At 71.4% G+C, this 17,634-nt stretch overlaps 1 protein-coding gene across 5 annotated transcripts; it reads right to left on the bottom strand.

Annotated features, from left to right (window-relative positions):
- Positions 1–1,505: 1,505 nt before the first annotated feature.
- ADAM15 (ADAM metallopeptidase domain 15) lies at positions 1,506–17,487 on the bottom strand. Of its 5 annotated transcripts, XM_082780617.1 has the most exons (29): positions 17,272–17,487; positions 16,143–16,246; positions 15,339–15,415; positions 14,867–14,945; positions 14,699–14,775; positions 14,434–14,614; positions 14,295–14,357; positions 14,150–14,218; positions 13,878–14,047; positions 13,699–13,783; positions 13,484–13,632; positions 13,217–13,394; positions 12,972–13,064; positions 12,651–12,846; positions 12,473–12,581; positions 12,253–12,403; positions 12,100–12,177; positions 11,912–12,026; positions 11,666–11,804; positions 11,271–11,324; positions 10,898–11,003; positions 10,277–10,348; positions 9,880–9,951; positions 9,622–9,743; positions 3,423–3,715; positions 2,503–2,571; positions 2,324–2,383; positions 1,978–2,243; positions 1,506–1,870 (listed from the first exon to the last, which is right to left on the bottom strand). In XM_082780617.1, the coding sequence occupies exons 1-28, from the start codon at positions 17,342–17,344 to the stop codon at positions 2,149–2,151; spliced, it is 3,129 nt and encodes a 1,042-aa protein (XP_082636743.1). In that variant the 5' UTR covers positions 17,345–17,487; the 3' UTR covers positions 1,506–1,870; positions 1,978–2,148. The 5 variants fall into 5 exon arrangements, with proteins under 5 accessions (XP_082636743.1, XP_082636739.1, XP_082636740.1 ...); XM_082780613.1 differs by lacking the exons at positions 1,506–1,870; positions 1,978–2,243; positions 2,324–2,383; positions 2,503–2,571; positions 3,423–3,715 and adding an exon at positions 8,929–9,077; XM_082780614.1 differs by lacking the exons at positions 1,506–1,870; positions 1,978–2,243; positions 2,324–2,383; ... (1 more) ...; positions 3,423–3,715; positions 11,271–11,324 and adding an exon at positions 8,929–9,077.
- Between the last annotated feature and the right edge of the window lie 147 nt (positions 17,488–17,634).

The raw sequence follows: 17,634 nt of genomic DNA on the forward strand, positions 1-17,634 counted from the left end.
AGCATCCCCGCACGGGGTCCCCCGGGACATGGCACCCCCGCATGGGGGTCCCACAGGGCAGAGTACCCCCAGCATGCCCTCATGGGGGGGGGTGTCTTGGGGCATTTCCCTGACCAGCATCCCCATTTTGGGTCCCTTGGGGTACAGCCCCCCCTCCCAGCACCACCACATTGGGTGCCTTAAAGTACGAATCCTCCAGCAACCACAGGGGGAGGGGGCTTAGGGCACAGAGCCCCTGGCACATCCCCAAACAGGGGGTCCTTGGGGCATCCCCCTCCCCACCACCCCCACACTGGGGGGGGTCTCTTGGGACACCCCCCCCCGCAGCACCTCTGCAAGGGGATTCCCACAGGGCACAGGCCCCCCAGCATCCCCACATGGGGGGGGTCCTTCAGCGCACGCCCCCCCTCCAGCCCCCCCGTCCCCATGGCACGGAGGCCGGGCCCCATTGCCCCACCGAGCCTCGGGGTGGGGGCGCGGGGGCCCCCCTGGCGCAGGGTGCGGCGGGCGCAGCGGCTGCAGGGAGGGGCGCGGCGGCGGCCGCTGCTTTCGCTCAGCCTCTCGCCCAGCAGTTTCTCTCCAGAAGCCATAAAACCTGTCTGACGTGCCCGGCACCACTGCGGCAGGCGGCCGCAACGCAACGCCTGCGCCGGGAAGGGGGGTGGCGGGGCCCGGCTGCCCCCAGGCACCCCCCAGCCTTGGGTTCAGCCCCACATTAGGGGGGGGCGCAGGAGCTGCATCCCGCTGCCTCCACGAGTGCCGCTCGCCCAGGATGCTGCTGGTCTGGTGCTGGGCCCCGCCGTGCCAAGAAATCCCCCACGGGTGCTCCGGCAGAGAGGGGTGGCACCCCCAGAGCAGGGTGGGGAGGGCTCCACGGCTGTGTGGAGGGGCTGCTGCAGGGCTCCGCAGCCACACGCAGCCCCCCGCCTCGCACAGCAGAGCCTAATTGCCTCATTTAATGCAGGGCGAGGGGGGGCCCCCCGTTAATGCCGGGTAGAGCTGCGCTGCGAGGAGGGCGCCGGCTCCCGGGGATAAATCCATTTCATGGGCTTTTTGCAGGGCATACGTGAGCGCTGCTCCTGCCTGGGCGCTGCAGGGAGCGGATGGCAGCAGCGTGCTGGCCTCCCAGGTGCTGCTGCAGGGCTGGGGGGGGTGCAGGATGGGTACGGACAGGCCAAGGACCAGCGTCTGAGCTCGGCTAAGAGCAGGGATCAGGACCAGTGCGCTCAGGCTGGAGCTGTGGGTGAGCGACCCCCGCTCTGCCACCCCCTTGCCCCTGCCCCTCTGCAGGTGCCGGCGCCGGGCCCTGCCACCCGGCACTAATTGCAGGCGGCTGATCTGTAATTAAAGCTCTCCCTGTCACATGAGCTGATGTCTCAATATCAATCGCTGCAATTAAAGCCCCCCCCCCCCCAGCCTGAAAGGTTGCGGCAAAGGCTGCGAGGCGGACACCCCAGCACCCTGCGGGGACAGGGACCGCGGCGCAGAGCCCGAGGGCACGGCGGTCTTGCAAATACTGTATTACTCGGCTCAGTCACTACCAGGGGTTAAAACCAAACCGTACGGACTGGAACCGCACGGAGGAGGAGGGCGTCTTCGCAGAAGACAGATCGGTGTCCTCGCTGGAGGACAAGGCGAGCGGAGGGGCCGGGCGCCTGCCTCCATCCAGCGCCCGGAGGAGCTGTCGCCCTGCTCCAGGGCTTGGGGGTCCCCGGCCCCCCGCAGCAGGGGGTCCATGGGGGAAGGCACAAGATGAGGAGACGGCGCTGGGGCAGAGCAGGCGTCCAAGGAGCTGCAGGGAGCCCACAGCGCCGGGGCAGGGCGGCTGTCGGGGCCGGCGCGCGGGGATGCTGGCAGGGAAGCAATGCCCCTAGGAAGGAGAAAGCGCCGTCAGGAGACGCCGCGGCACGGCCAAGGGGCGCAGCTCCAGGGGCTGCAGAGCTGCCTGGCCCGGGGAGACCCCCGGGACCCCCTCACCTTCCAGCCGGGAGCCCCTGGCCCCCAGCTCAGCTCGGCAGGGGGTTGGCAGGAGAGTTGTGACCCAGGGCTGCCCCACGGGCTCGGTGGGACAGTGGCAGGAGAAAAACGTTCGCAAGCAGCCAGCGTGGCGGAGGAGCCCGTGTCCCCGCCGCAGGCAGCGCCGCAGGGTCAGATCCAGAGCAGGGCGAGGAGCGTAAGAGCCAGGCACTGGGCACGGTGCTGCGGCAGGGCCGGGGCCGCGGTGTCCCGGGGCGTCCCCGCGTCTGCAGGGGCAGGAGCAGGAGCAGAGGTCAGCGTGAGGCGGCCCGGAGGGGCCCCCACCCCAACCCCACCTCGTACTCACCGTCGGGGGCCCCTCGCCCGCGGGGCTGGGAGTTGGGAACCTCCGTCACCGGCTCTGGCGCTGGAATAAACCCAGAGGGTGTCAGAGAGCCGGTGCCCCCCGGCACCAGTGCGCGCCTCCCCGAGCCCCAGTGCAAACCAGTGCCCCCCAGCAGCCCCCCCCCCCCCCCGCGGACTCACTGGTGGCTCTGCAGCAGACGGAGACGCGCAGCTTCAGGCAGCGCCCGGCGCTCTCGGGGCTGGGCACGGCTGGGCAGAGGGGGGGTCAGCAGCTGCCGCGGGCACCGGCACCGGCACCGCCGCCCTGGACGGGAGCCCCGGGGCTCCCCGACGGGCCGGGCCGGGCCAGAGCCGGGCCTGGCGCGCCCCCTCCCGGCGGAATGAGGGGCGTGAATTCCCCCCCCCCCCATCCAGACCCCCGCGCACAGCCCCGCTTCTCCGTGCGCCTCGCCCCCGGGGTGCCCAGACGCCTCCCACACCCCTCCCGCACCTCTGGCTGCATCCGAAGTCATGGTGCACCCCCACCCTGGGGGCACCCAGACCCCCCCCGCCCCCGTGCCCTGAGACCTCACGCAGCCAGAGCTCTGGGTACAGCCGGAGCCCCCCCAGCCCCGGTTGCATGCACACCCCCAGATGCAATCGCTGCACCCTCCCGTGTGCCCCAGTCCTGATCGCATCCAGACCCCGGGCGCATTCAGACACCCCCTCCCCCAAAATTTCTCCCCAACCCTGATTGCATCCTGCCCCCCCAGCATGATCCAACCCCAGTTCCATGCAGACCACTGCTACACCCCAACCTCCCCATGTGCCCCGATCCTGGTTGTATGGGTGCAGCCAGACCCCCACCCACTGCACCCAGACCCCCAGTGCACCCCAACCCCATGCGCCACAACCCCATTTGCACCCAGACCCCAGGTACAGCTGGGACCCCCCCAGGCACCCCGGCCCTGGGGGGCAGCCAGACCCCCAGTGTACCCCAAGCCCGGCTGCACCCCGCTACAACCGCATGCAGCCCCCAGCGCACACCAGCCCCCACGCACCCCAACCCGGGTGCCCCCAGAGCCCTGGGGGTGCCCGCAGCCCCCGTCACGGGCACTCACAGATGTAGTAGTAGGTCTCCCCCGGCTGGAACTCGAAGCCGAGCGAGAAGGGGGTGAAGCGCTGGATCTTCTCCGAGAAGCGGACAGGCCCGAAGGGTGCTTGGGGCTGGTTGCACTCCCAGCGTTTGAAGGCCCCGGGGGTCTCGTAGCAGCCGCGGTACCCCTCCCGGTCCACCATGAAGAGCGTGAACGTCTCTGCCCGGCCGGCGGGCACAGCCCCCTCGTAGTGCGGGCAGTAGATGTCCAGGTAGTCATTGATGGACACCTGGATGGTGTAGTCGTCCCGCAGGAACCTGCCGGGCAGGAGGGGGGAGCTGGGGAGTGGGCGCCAGGGGGCCGGGAGAGACGCCCCCCACCCCGTGCTGCTCCGCTCGGCCCCACTCCTCGCCCCGGCAGAGCGGGTGGCCAGGCTTTTGTTGAAACAGCTACCGGGCACCCGGCCTCTCCAAACAAACAGGCATCAGCTCCGATTAGCTGCAGCCCGATGGAGCTGAATGGGCTCAGCGGCTGCAGCTGGGGGGCCGGGGCTGGCCCGCAGGAGCCCGACCACGCGGGCCGGGGCCAGGGGCCAGGGCACAAAGCCCCTCGCCCCAGGCAGCAGCCTCACGACCCCCAGCGCTGATCAGCGGTGACACCCCGACGGGGGGTGGCCCCGAGTGCTGCTGGCCCTGCAACGGGGCAGCTGGCGGGGTTGGTGGGGGGGCTCTGGCCCCAAAGAGAGGCTCCCCCAGCTGTGCAAACCCAGCCCGGGGACGGGCAGGGGAGGGGGCACAGCCCAGGTACCTGCGCAGGCAGGCACGCAGCGACGCGGCATGAGCTCACGCCTGTGCAAACAGCTTGTGCAGCCAGGCCAGGGTGGAGCAGACACCTCTGCAGACACACACACGTGTGCACACACACACGCAGACACGCACACACGTGTGCACACGCTCGGTCCTGCCAGCCCAGGGCGGGAGATGCAGCAGGAGCCCCTCTCCCCATCCCCACCCCAGCAGGGTGGCAGCCCCCACCCTGCGCCCACGTCTCCCCCCAGCCAGATCCTGCTGCAAGCAGGGCAAGCCCAGGGCTGGGCGTCGAGCTGGCAGCAGGCAGAGCCCTGGCCGTGCTGGCAGAGCCGTGGTGGGACGGGGGACTCCTGGGGACAAGGATGGGGACGTGGAGCCGGCACCTGGGACCGGGTGCTGCCCCGCACCCTTTACCAGCCTGATGGGGTGGGATGGATGTTGGGACCAGCACAGCCCAGGGCTCCCATTGCCCGCTTGCTGCGGCCAACCCAGTGGTGCTGCCCCATCTCTGGGGCCACTTCTAGCCCAGCAGGGCCAGCGGGGAGCCCCCCCGGCCAGCAGAGCCCCCCTCCTCCTGCCCCAGTGCCCGGCCGGGGCAGTGTTTACACCAGGCTCAGATTTTTGGCAGCTGTGGCAGAGCCCGGCGCATTAATCACCGGGCCGGCAGCGCTGTCGGGGCTGGGAGGCTCAGGCCTCTGTGAGCACCCCCCCAAGCCGGGGGCTCTTCGAGGACAGGACCAGGCGTGGGCTCCCAGCTGACTCAGAGCATCAGCCAGGCTGCTCCCGCTGGGCTACGCTGGCCAGGACGAGCCCAGGCAGGGCTGAGGGCTCCCGGGGGCCAGGGCACACACCCTGACCCTGCAGATGGGCGCTCAGCACCCCAGCCCTGTGCTGAGCAACCCCCCTCCTCCATCATGGGGTGCCTGTGGGCTTTGGTGCCCACCTCCTGCATCCACGGCTCCCCACACCCAAATTGGTGCCCCAAACCCTGCCCGGGTGTGCGCCCACCTGCCTCAACCTGGCTCCACAGGCTGGAGCCCCCCACGGGGCAGCGCGGCCCCAGGGCCCCCCGCGCAGCGCTCTGACCCTGCCCCCTGCACTCTCCCCTCCTCCAGTGCCCAGAGCAGCCCCGAGCCTGGAACTGCCTAAAATGGAGGAGGCCGGGAGGGGGAGATGGGTTTGAGGCGAGCGCGGGGCTGGACCCCAGCCCAGGGATGATGGCAGAGACGCGGGCGGCACCCCCGGCCAGGGGGGCGATGCTGGGCTCTGCGCCCACCAGCACGATGCCCAGAGCTGGTGACCAGTTTGGTGCCACCTGAGGATGCCCCACCGAGGGTGGGGGGCTTGGTGCTGCCCAGGGGTGGCTGGCAGGCTGGGGACACCCAGGGCTCGCTGCCACCAGGGGCTCGGTGCCAGCAAAGGATGCCCAACGCCACCAGGGGCACGGTGCCACCCAGGGGTGCCCACAGGCTTGGTAGCACCCAGGGCTCGGTGTCAGCCGGTGGTGCCCAAAGGCTTGCTGTCACCTGGGAGTGCCCGGTGCCACCAGAGGTGCCCGATGGCTCGGTGCCACCTGGGTCTTGGTGGCACTGGAGGTGCCCGGGGCTCGGTGGCACCCCGAGGTGCCCGGTGGCTCGGTGCCGCCCGAAGGACTGAGCGGCTCGGTGCCAGCCGGGGCTCGGCGCCCAGTGGGGATGCCCGGTGTGGCTCGGTGCCCACCGGCTCCGCCTCGCCCTGGGGTCCCGCCGCCCCGGTCCCGCGCCCCTCCCGTCGGCGCGGCCCCGCGCCCAGGTGCTGAGCAGCGGCGGCGCCGCGCGGGCTCGGGGCCGGTGCCGCTCCCGGTGCCGCTCCCGGTGCCTCGCCCGGGCTCGGCCGCGCTGCCCGGCGCACACAAAGGCGGGCGGCCCGGGCCGCCCCGGTGCGGCGGCGCTACCTGGGGTTGCTCCCGTTCCAGTGGACGCCGTGTCGGAGGCCGCGCACCGGCGGCGGCGGTGCCCAGAGCAGCGGCGCCCAGAGCAGGAGCCCGAGCAGCGGCGCGGGGCGCATGGCTCCGCCGGCGGCGGGCGGGGGGCGGCGGCGGCGGCGGCGGCCGGGGGCGGGGGCCGGGGGCGGCCCGGCACGGCACGGCCCGGCCCGGCCAGGCCCGCCCCGCCCCGACAACTTCGGGCCAATCCGCGCTGCGCCGCCGCCCGGCAACTTCCCCGAGTGCCATTAACCCTTTGAAGAGGGGGGGGCGGCACCGGCACCCCGCCACCGGCACGGCGTCCCCGGTACCGACCGGCACCGGCACGGCATCCCCGGAACCGATCGGGACTGGGACCACCGCCCCCGGCACCCCCGGTACCGACCGGGACTGGGACCACCGCCCCTAGCACCGGCACGGCATCCCCGGTACCGCCTGGCACTGGCCCAGCACCCCCGGTACCGATTGGAACTGGGACCACCGTCCCCAACACCGGCACAGCATCCCCAGTACCGATCAGGACTGGGACTGTCGCCCCCAGTGTCCCCAGTACCAATCGGGACTGGGACCACTGCCCCTGGCACCAACCTGGCATCCCTGGTACCGCTTGGTACTGGCCCAGCATCCCCAGTACCGTCTGGGACTGGGACTACCGCCCCCAGCATCCCTGGAACCAGGCAGCACTGATCTGGCATCCCTGGTACCAATCAGGACTGGGACCACCGCCCCCGGCATCCCCAGTTCCGACTGGCACCAGTCCAGCATCCCCAGTACCGACCAGGACTGGGACCGTCACCCCTGCCATCCCCAGTACTGATCAGGACTGGGACCACTGTCCCCAGTACCAACTGGCACCAGCCCAGCATCCCCAGTACTAGCTGGGACTGGGACTGCTGCCCCCAGTACTGGCCCAGCATCCCCGGTACTGATTGGGACTGGGACCACCACCCCCAGCATCCCCAGAACCAGACGGCACTGACCTGGCATCCACGGTACCAATCGGGACTGGAACCACTGCCCCGGCACCAGCCTGGCATCATCCCCGGTACCGACCAGGACTGGGACCACCACCCCTGGCATCCCCAGTACTGATCAGGACTGGGACCACCATCCCCAGCACTGGTTCAGCATCCCCAGTACCAGCTGGGACTGGGACTGCTGCCCCCGGCACTGGCCCAGCATCCCTGGTACCGACTGGCACTGGCCCAATATCCCCAGTACCGACTGGGACTGGGCCTGCCCCCTCCTGTACTGACTTGGCATCCCCACCCCCAGCCCCAGCGGACTCTCCCAGTGCTCCCAGTACTGACTGCACTGAGATCAGTACTGACCGGAAGGGCCCAGAACTGGTCCCCACCCTGCACTGGTACCAGTGGCCTGGGGCACCCCGGCTGCAGCCAAGTGCAGTGGGAGCTGGGGGCCACCAGCACCCGGTGCTGCTCACCCAGAGGGGTCCGGTGCTGGTCCTGCACCCAGGGCAGCTCCTGCACACGTGTGTGTCTGCATGTGGGCTGCTCCTGTGCATGTGAGTCTGCACATGGGCTGGTGTTACATGTGTGTGTTCACACATGGGCTGGTCTTGCACACGCATGTGTCTGTACATAGGCTGGTCTTGCACACTTGTGTCTTCACATCGGCTGCTCCTGCACAGGCGTGTGTCTGCACACGGGCTGGTCCTGCACACGCATATCTGCACACGGGCTGGTCCTGTGCACATGTCTGCACATGGGCTGGTCTTGCACACACATGTATCTGCACATGGGCTGCTTCTACATATGCTTGTCTGCACATGGGCTGCTCTTACACATGTGTGTCTACATATGGGCTGCTCCTGCACACAGGTGTGTCTGCACACGGGCTGCTCTTACACACGTATTTACACACGTGTCTGCACATGGGCTGCTCCTGCACACGCGTGTGCTTGCACGGGGGCTGCTCCTGCACACGTGTGTCTGTGCACGTTGCAGCTCCTGCACGTGTGCACCCCAGGGCCAGCTCCTGTCCGTGTGTTTGCACACAGGGGTCAGCTCCTGCTCACGCCTGTGGCTGCGTGCCCAGGGCATCCCGCAGACCCCTGGGTTGGGGTGGGGGGGACCTCAAGGCCCCCCTGGTTGCTCACAGCCCCCTTTGTGTACGGGAAGGCTGCAGGGGGGGCCTCTCCGGAGCCTTCCCCAGGCCGACCCCCCCCAGCAGAGGGGCTGCAGCCCCCAGCCCCACACCCACCTCGTGCTGGGGGCCCAGAGCTGGACGTGGCGCTGCGGGGGGGGGCTCAGGAGAGGGGGACGCCCCCTCCCTCGGTGGGTGCAGTCGGGTTTTGGGGCTACAGCCCGGGGGGGGGGGGCAGGGTGACCCCCTCGAGCTTCAGGGGGTCCCTCCTGCTGCACCCCCCCTCCCCCGGGGGCACAAAGCCTCAGGGCCGAGTGTCCGGGGGCGCCCCCCGACCCCCCCACAGTGCAGACCCCCGAGGCCCTTTCGGGGCCCTGCCCGCCCCCCCCCCCGCCCCTTCACCCCCCCCCACAGCCCCCCAGAAGCGCGGGGGGACCCAGAGGAGCACCGGGGCCCCCCCCCCGCTGCGGCCGCCCCCCGGTGCCCCCCCCCACCAGGCGGCGCTGGCGGCCCCCGGCGCCCTTTCCGGTAACGCGGCCGCTCCGGGGGGGGGGGGCCGCGAGCGCTGCCGGGAGTTGTAGTCCCGGACCCCCCCGGTGCCGTTCCCCGTCCCGCCCCCCCCCCGGTGCCCCGGAGGCAGCACGGAGGCAGGCTCACGGCCCCTTTATTGGCCCGGTGGCGACAAGCGGGCGGCGAGGCCCCCCCCCACCCTCCCCACCCCCCCGGCCCGGCGGCTCCAGCGGCGGTCCCGGCCCCGCTCAGGCCTCCCGGGGGGCGCCCGCGGGGGGCGGCGGCGCCGGCCTGGGGAGGGGAAAGGGGCGGTGAGGGGGGGGGGAGTGCGGCGAGGGGCCCCCCCCGAGCACCCCTTGTGCCCCTCTGCAGCCCCCAGCCCCACCTCACCGCCGTCAGCCTCTGAGCCCCCCCTTACAGCCCTTGCAGCCCCCCCATAGTCCCTATAGCCCCCCAACAGCCCCCCAAAAAGCCCCTGAAGCCCCCCCCATCTAGTCCCTACAGCCCCCCCATATAGTCCCTACAGGCCCCCAAGTCCTCCCCCAGTTCCTGCAGCCCCTCCTATAGCCCCCCCCACTGTAGCCCCTGCAGCCCCCCCACTGTAACTCCTACAGCCCCCCCCAAGTCCCTGCAGCCCCCCCCAGCACTACAGTCCCTACAGCCCCCCCAAAACTGCCTGCAGCTCCCCCCAGTCCCTACAGCCCCCCCACTACAGTCCCTATGCCCACCCCCCCCACTACTACAATCCCTACTACCCCCCCCAAAACTGCCTGCAGCCCCTCAGTTTACCCTCTCCCCACCCCAAAAAAAAAAAAATCCTGCCCCCCCCACTCACCTGGAAGGGATGACGGTGACGTGGGGGTGGCCGGGGGGGCTCTCGCTGCACGGCAGTGAAGGCCCCGGGGGGTCCGAGGGCAGGGGCCGGCGAGGCGGGGGGGGCTTGGCAGGACCTGGGGGCTGCGGGGGAACGGGGGCGTCAACGCTGCGGTATGGAGCGACCCCCCCAGGAGGCTGGGGGGGCCCCAACCACCTCCCCTGCCCCGGGGGGAGCAGGGGGCCGCTGTCCTGCCGGGTGCCGCCGTGCTGCCGTTACCTGAGTGCCTGGCGCCACGGGGTCCGCAGGCAGCGGGCGGGTGGGGGGGGGCGGCCTGTCCGAGGGGGGGGCCTGGGCAGAAAGAGCAGGGACGGTGAGCGCAGCCTGGCGAGCAGGGGGGGGGCACAGGGCAGAGCCTCCCAGGGCAGGGCTCTGAGGTATGGGAAGGGTGGGTGTAGAGGTTGGGGGGGGGTGTCGGGGCTTGTGGCACGGGGGGGTGCCAGCCCCCAGGGGCGGTGGGTGCGGGGTGGGGGGCGCAGCTCGCCTGGGTGCTGAGCCCCAGCCTCTGCCCTGGAGGCTGAGCCCCTGAGGTCATGCACAGACGCATGCAGCAGTGGCAGAGGAGGGCAGAGAGAAAGGGGGGGCCCGGGGACCCCCACCCCAGGCAGGGCGTTACCTGGGAGGCCTTGGTTAGAGGGTCGGGCGGGAGAGGCCGCGCAGGAGGATCGGGCCGCGCCGGGACAGCCGGCTGCAGAAAGAGAGAGGCGGCGGAGGGCAGGCACGCCATGCAGCCGTGCACGGGGCTGGTGCAAGCCGTGCAGCATGCGGAGACCCCCCCCCGACCCAGCAAAGCAGAGACCCCCCCCACCCCACCCTACAAGCAGGGGGATCCGGGGCTCAGCCCCGCTCCACGGTGGCCACCGCAGCCCCCGGCCAGGCATGGAGCCCAGGCTGCGGGACCGTGCACGGGGGCCCTGCCTGCAGCCCCCATGGGCACAGGGACAGCGTGCCGGGCACGGGGACACCAGGACAGCGGCCGGGGGCTGTGCCGGGCGGTGCCAGGCTCAGGGAGTCACGGAGCCGAAGCACGAAGCCCCAGGAGGCTGCGGGCAGCGGGGACGCTCCGAGCTGCTCCCTGCCGGGCATCTCCTCAGCAACAGCCGCACAAAACCCCCGTACCCAAGGCAACCGCACCGCAGGCTGGCGGCACAGCCCATAACCACGGCAACGGCAGCCCCCTCCCCAGGGAGGCCGGTGCCCGTCGGGGTGACGTCCCCAATCCCCCCCCGCCTCTCACCTTGCTGCTGTGCATGACCTGCAGCTCCGTGGCCTGGCGCCACTGCGGGGGCCGGGGGCGCTGCGGGGGGCCCTGCCCGGCCAAGGGGGGCTCCGGCTGCGAGATCCTGCAGGGGAGAGGCAGGATCAGGCCCCGCTCGCTCCTGGCCCTTGGGTTGGACCCCACACGACAACCAAGCGACACCAACACCAAGCAGAAGCCGAAGAAAAACGAACCCCTCGGCACCGGAGGATGCGACACCCTGCGCCCCCGAGCCCGGGGCCGTCCCCACACCCCAAGGGCACTGCCAAGGGAAGATCGCAGCACCGGACGCCTTGCGAAGCAGGACGGCTCAGGGACAGCCCCCAGACCCAGGCTCCGGCAGTGACGTTACCCGCTCCAGCCGTCTGGGGCTTCTGGACCCAGGAATCGGACCCGGGTCTCAGCGCTGTGGGGAGAAGAGTCGGGGCTCAGACCGGGGGGCTCAGCCCGGGGGGCTGGGGCTCGCCTGCAGCGCGGTGGAGAGGTGGGGAGGGCAGGCGGGGGAACCGCAGTGACATGGGACGACGAAGTGCAACGGGGTCCGCTACTTTTGCCGGGGGGGACGTGCACAGACACGGCTCGGTCACCTGCTCACGGACACGCTCATGCAAGCCCACACGCCCCGGTCCCCGCCGCGGCCACGCGCACGTGCCCACGTACATGCAGGCAGCCCCGTGACATGCAGCCACAGGCGTGTGCACGACCATGGCTGGGTGGCCGCCCCCGGTGCTTACCCCTGGCGCTCACCTGTACTGGCACGACGTCCCCTTGCCCAGCTGGCAGAGGTGCTTGTGCAGCCCAGCGCGGCGCGCGCAGCACAGCCCCAGCACCAGCGCCAGCCCCAGCAGCGCGCTCAGCAGCAGGGCGGTGGGCAGGGCGCTCCCCCCTGCCGAGAGCCACACGTCAGTGCCCGGCTGTGCCCCGCGCCGCCTCGGGCAGCACAAAGCCCCATTCTCTTCCCCGCTGCTCACCCCCCAAAGCTCGTGCCCTCACCTCGCTCCAGCGTGGCGGCGGGGCCGCTGTCCTGGCTGCCCCCTGCTCCGGGGCTCTCGCAGGTGGGGGGCGCCCAGCCTGGCTCGCAGTGGCAGTGCCCGTGGTTGTTGCACACCTGGGTGGGTGACACCGAGCCTCAGCCCCCAGCTGCTGGCAGCCCCCGCGTCCCCTGCAGTCCCACAGCTCACCCCGTGCCCGTGGCACTTGCTCCGGCACTGCTGGTCGCCCAGCACCGAGACATCCTGGCACTGGTGCTGGAGGCACACCTGCGGTGGGACACGGCGTCAGGACCCGTGGGCACGGAGAACACCCCCGGCACCCCCCGCAACCCTCACGTTCACCTTCCCGGGGCCGCAGGCTGTGCCGGGCAGCACCATGGCTGCGTCGCTCACGTCCTCGACCCCGGGCAGCGTGGTTCCCTGGCACGAGCCCTCCGCTCGGCCCCCACGGGCACCACCACGCCGGCACTGCAGCCTCCCGCAGCCGGCATCCCTGCGGAGACCAAGGGTCAGGGGTGTGGACAGCGAGGATGGGGACAGTGAAAATGGGGCCAGCACTCACTGCTGGGCACAGGCGACGTAGGAGCCATTGGCGAGCTGCCCGCAGTGCCCACGTTCGTCCCCTTTCGCGTTCAGAGAGGCCATGCAGGAGCTGGAGACAGGGCTGGCACCTGCGGCAGGAAGAAGTGAGCCCAAGCCCCCCACACCAGGCCACTGTCCCCACGCCGTCCCCGCCATACCTGGCCCCAGGAGCTGCTGGCACTGCCCCTCATAGGTGGCACAGGCGCCGCCGTAGCAGCGTGCCCGCCCCCCAGCGCAGGGCTGCCCGTCCTGCAGGAAGGCGTTGGGTGGGCAGTGAGGTGAGACCCCGTCGCAGAACTCGGGCAGGTCGCACTCCCCCAGAGGCTCCCGGCACAGATGTCCCGCACGGCGCAGCTGCAGAGGGGCAAAGTCAGACAGGCAGGGATCCCACTGCATCCCCAGGGGTGGCACCCCAAGAAAAACCATCCCTGCGGAGGGGCTGGGAGGCGGGTGGTGGTCCCAGACCCCTCCCCAGGTACCTGGCAGTCTTGGCAGCAGGTGTCCCCCGTGGCACACTGCGCTCCAGGCACCAGCTGGCAGGTGCTGCTGTTGCAGCAGGGGTCGGTGCACTCCTGCGGGCACAGGGACTGCGCTGAGCACACGGTGGGACCCCCCGCTGCCACCCCAACCCCACAGCGGGACCGGGACGTGCAGCTCCTGGGTACAGATTTAAGCCAGGGCAAGGGCAGCTGGGGCTCAGCCGGTGCCCCCCGCTCTCCCGTACCAGGCTGAGGCCGCAGTCGCAGCCCTCGCCCGGCTCCAGGAAGCGGTTCCCGCAGCGGGGGCTCTCGGCCAGCTGCTGGGGCTCGGGCACGTTGAAGAGGCACCAGCCCAGCCCCTGCCCCAGGCTGCGCTCCAGGTCCTGCTGGCTGCAGTTGCTGAAGCTCAAGCCGGGTGTGAGCCTGCAGGGACGCAGAGGGGACAGTGAGGAAGGCAGGGGGGCACCTACCACCCTCCCACCCTCTCCCAGAGCCCCCCTTGCGGCTCTCACCCCGTGGGCAAGTCCATGATGCAGCCGTGGTCGTGGTAGAGGTTGCTGCACTCGCAGAAGCGCCCGACGCCATCGTGGCCCATGCCCAGGCTGTGCCCCAGCTGATGGGCCACAGTGGAGGCGATGACGAGGACGCTGACCGAGTAGTCCTGTGGGACAGGAGGGGCTCAGGGCGGGGCAGCAGCAGGGGGACAGAGGGACACGGGGGTACTGACCATGCTGACCCCCCCAGAGCGCGTGGGTGAGCACATGGAGGCTTGGACCGACATCCCCACCGCGACGTCGTCAAAGCTGGAGCCCCTGGGGAGAGAGCACGAGCCTCAGCAGGGCTGACACCGCCTGCACGCCCTGCCCCGTCCATCCCCGTCCCCTTGTCCCCGTCCCCGTCACTCACGTGAGGAGCTGCGCGTTGTCGTGGGGCAGCCGGGGCAGCAGCTCCTCCTGGCGCCACCGCAGGAACCGCTCCAGCGTGGCCCGGGCACTGCGCCCCACCTCGAACCTGTCGCCCTCGCTCCACACCTCCACCGCCACCAAGGCCACGCGCATGCCCAGCGGCTGGAAGAACTGGCGTGCACAGAGGGGGGGGGGGGGTCAGGGACCCCTGCAGCAGCAAGGGGATGACACGAGGACGGACAGACAGCATGGCAGGGGCCCAGCTCGACTCACCGTGTCCACCTGGTTGGCGATTTCCAGGGTCCGGGTGCGGGCACGTTTCAGGTCGGGGTAGTTCTGGAACTGCGGGCGCAGGGAAGGGCATCAGCAGGGGAGGGGGCAGCCCCTGGCACCGGGCGCCCACCCATCCTGCACTCACTGCAGCGTGGTCCAGCACCATCACCAGCTCCACAAACCGCGGCTCCGCCACCGACCGCTTGCCCTGGGGGACAAAAATGGGTCAGGGCAGCAGCGAGGGGACCCTGATCTGGTGGGGGAGGTCCCCAGGGCCACCTTACCCTCTGCAGCCGGGGCGGCTCCGTCTCCACCTCCACCGGGGGAGGCTCCGGGGGGCCCTGCCCACAGGCCCTCGGTGCCAGCCGGACCTCCCGCAGCCGGTACAAGATGTGGCTCCCTGGGGGACCGCTGGTGTCCGGCTCCAGCCCGTAGCTCCTGTTCTCTGCCACTCGGAAATGGCCACTGCAAAGAGGGGACCAGGAGGGGACCAGGCGTCAGCGGCACAGCATGACCCGGGCTCGGGGACCACCGGGGCTGGGGGCTCACCTGAGTCCGGAGCAGGCACAGAGGCTGGCCCAGGAGCTGGGGAAACCCCGCACGTTCCCCCGGTAGCAGCAGTGCTCCTGCAGCAGAGAGAGGTTTAGGGGCTGGCCCCATGCTGGGGGCCCTCTGGGGACGGGGAGGGCTCGGGGGCACAGGGCACCCAGGTCCTACCTGCCTGCTGGCCTCCTGCACCACCCGCGTGCCGTTGGGCAGGTAGTAGAGCAGCGCCCCGGTGCCCAGCACCAGATCCCTGCCGGAGGAGTGTGTCAGCCCCAAGCCAGGGTCCCCCAGCTCGCCCTGCTCTGAGCACACTGCAGACAGAAACAGGGCCCCCGGCATCCCCCCCCCCAATCCTGCTCCGTGTCTGTGGATGGAGACAACAACCCCAGCCCCCCACCCCACGTGGATCACAGATGGGGACGGGGCTCATGGGACCCCCACCCTGCACACACCATGGAAGTAGGCGGGACCCTCACCCACATGCGTCACGGGTGGGGACAGGGCCCTTGAATCCCCCACCCTGCACCCTCCTCGGGGGATACAGGACCCCCACCCCACACAAACCACAAATGGAGACAGGGCCCGTGGGACCTCCACCCCACTCCTCCCACCCCCGCCATGCCCCCGCCAGCCCCCCCCTCACCAGTTTTGCTCCAGCTCCAGCACCAGCTGCGCTCCCTCCAGCTCCAGCATCACCTGCAGCCGGCTGGGGAACCCCCCCTGCGACAGGCAGCGGTCACAGCGGGACCCCCACCCCAAGGACCCATCCCCACCCATCCCACCCCATCTCTACGTGCCCTCCGAAATGCCTCGTCCCCCAGCTGGGTGCCAGCAGGGCCGGGGACCCGCCTGAGCCTGGCGCGTGCCCACCAGGGAGGGGCGGAAGGGATCCCCCCGTGCTCCCCGGCCCCCGCCCTCACGCCGCGCAGGAAGCGTCCCTCCCTCGGCAGCGCATTGTGCGGGGACGGGGGTGTCGGACGGAGCCGCCGCCACCACCCCCAGCCCCCCCCCCGGCCGCCCCCCTCGCTTCCTGCCTGGTGCGGCGGCGGAAACGCTGGAGAGACTCCCAACGGCCATGGGGTGGGCTGGGCCCTTCCGCCCCGGCCAGGAGGGGTGCTGGGCGCACGGTGGGTGCCAGGACCTGCTAGGGTCCCTCCCAGCACCGGGAGAGGAGAGGAGAAGGGGACAGCAAACCCCCTCCCACACCCCACCGGACCCTTCCCCGCTGACCTCGGGGCTGAGCAGCTGCGCCCGGAGGCTCCGGGTGCTCGATCCCTTGGGGGATTTGGGGTCGGGGGCACTCGGATGCTGGGTTTCCTGCACCAGGAAGGGTGCAGGGGGATGTGGCGAGGCCACGGGCAGCCCCCACCCCACCGCAATCCCACTGTCACGAGCCAGGCAAGCACCCACGTGGCACGGGCACCCCAGGGAGGCGGTGGGGGCTCACCTGCATCGCCTCCTCCAGGCGGAGCGGCCGCTCACCCCGCAGGACCCGCGGCATCACGTGCCAGTAGTGTCCCAGCTCTGCAGGGTGCTGCTGCCAGCTGTCACCTGTGCAGGGCCCAGAGCCACTGTCACAGCTCGGTCACCCAGCACAGTCCGTGTCCCACCCCCCCAGCATGGGCAGGAGGGTGGGGAACAGGAGCCGGGGCTGCCAGGCTCACCCCAGCAGCTCCCAGTTTGCCACTGGGTGCAGCCCCCGAGTGTCACCGGTCCTGAGGGACCAGGGCACTGAGCCTTGGAGGTGCCTGGACGTGGCACCTGCAGCCGGGACGTGGCACGTGGGGTCACGAAGGAGGCTGTGGCCCCACATCGCAGCACGCCCCGGGCCGGGTGGGATGGGTTTCCTGGGGTCTCCTGCCAGCTCTTACGTCAACTGCCGGCACCGAGCCGCCCCGTACAACCCGCCTGGGGACCGGGGAGGCCTGGCCCCAGCTGACTCAGTGTCCCTCGCCCCTGCAGCTCCCCACGACGCTTCCCCACCCTCCGAGAGGGCTCTGGGCACAGCCCGGGGCCACGGCAGGACACCTGCACGCCCCCATCCCCACCGCCCTGACACTCCGGGCAAGGGCTGGACCCCTCCACGCCCGGGCCGTGGCGTTGTCCCCAAAATCTCCCAAGGCTGTGACAGCCTTCCCCACGTCCCGGTCCCACGGGAGCCTCTCCCTTTTGCCGCAGCCCCTCTCGCCCCCGGGAGCTGGTGGTCCCCGAGTGATGCCGAGTGCCCGCTGGCACCGAGCGGAGACCTCGGGGAGCCCCCCCGGGAGGGGTTGGCGGGGGCGGGACAGACAGACGGCCGGACAGACGGCCGGCCCGGCCCCGGCTGGTGACACACGGCCGAGGAGGTGACGCGGCAGCCGGTCCCAACCGGGACGAGCCCCCCCGCCCGGCACGGACAACGCCGAGCCCCCTGCGTACGGCAGCTCCCGGGTACCGGGAGGAGGAGGGGGAGGAGGAAGATGAGGAGAAGGAGGAGGAAGATGATGATGATGATGAAGAGGAGGCAGAGAGCCCGGTGCCCGCCGCCGGACCCCGCCGCGCCCGGTCCCAGTCCCCGGTTCCCGGTCCCCGCTCACCTGCGCCTCTCCCGTGCGCCCCGGTAGCGGCGGCGAGCAGCACCCCCAGGGCGAGGAGCAGCGCCCGTGCCATCGCCCTGCCGGCACCGGGGCCCGTCCCGGAGCCGGTGCGGGCTGCCGCGGCCCCGGGCTGGCGGCTCCCGAACTGAGCCGGCGCGGCCGCCCCCGCCGGTGCTCCCGGTGCGCATTGCACCGCCACCGCCTCCACCGGCAGCGGCCCGGCCCGGCCCGGGAGGAGGAACTTCCTGCCCGCCGCCGCCCGGCTCCGCCCGCCGCCGCCGCTCCGCCGGCGACGCCCAGCCCCGGCCGGTGCCTGGGGGACGGCGGCGGCTCCGCCTCGGCTCGCGGCTCCGGGGCTCCGCG

Source organism: Aythya marila (genome assembly GCF_965140915.1).
Source record: "Aythya marila genome assembly, chromosome: 29".
NCBI classification, from domain to species: Eukaryota; Metazoa; Chordata; class Aves; order Anseriformes; family Anatidae; genus Aythya; species Aythya marila.

Coding starts and splice junctions, on each gene's coding strand:
- ADAM15 (XM_082780617.1), bottom strand. CDS start 17,344: ATGGCACGGGCGCTGCTCCTCGCCCTGGGGGTGCTGCTCGCCGCCGCT. Junction 15,416..16,142: donor GCCTGGAGGAGGCGATGCAG/GTGAGCCCCCAC, acceptor TGCCTGTCGCAG/GGGGGGTTCCCCAGCCGGCT. Junction 11,325..11,665: donor GGGACGTCGTGCCAGTACAG/GTGAGCGCCAGG, acceptor TTCTCCCCACAG/CGCTGAGACCCGGGTCCGAT.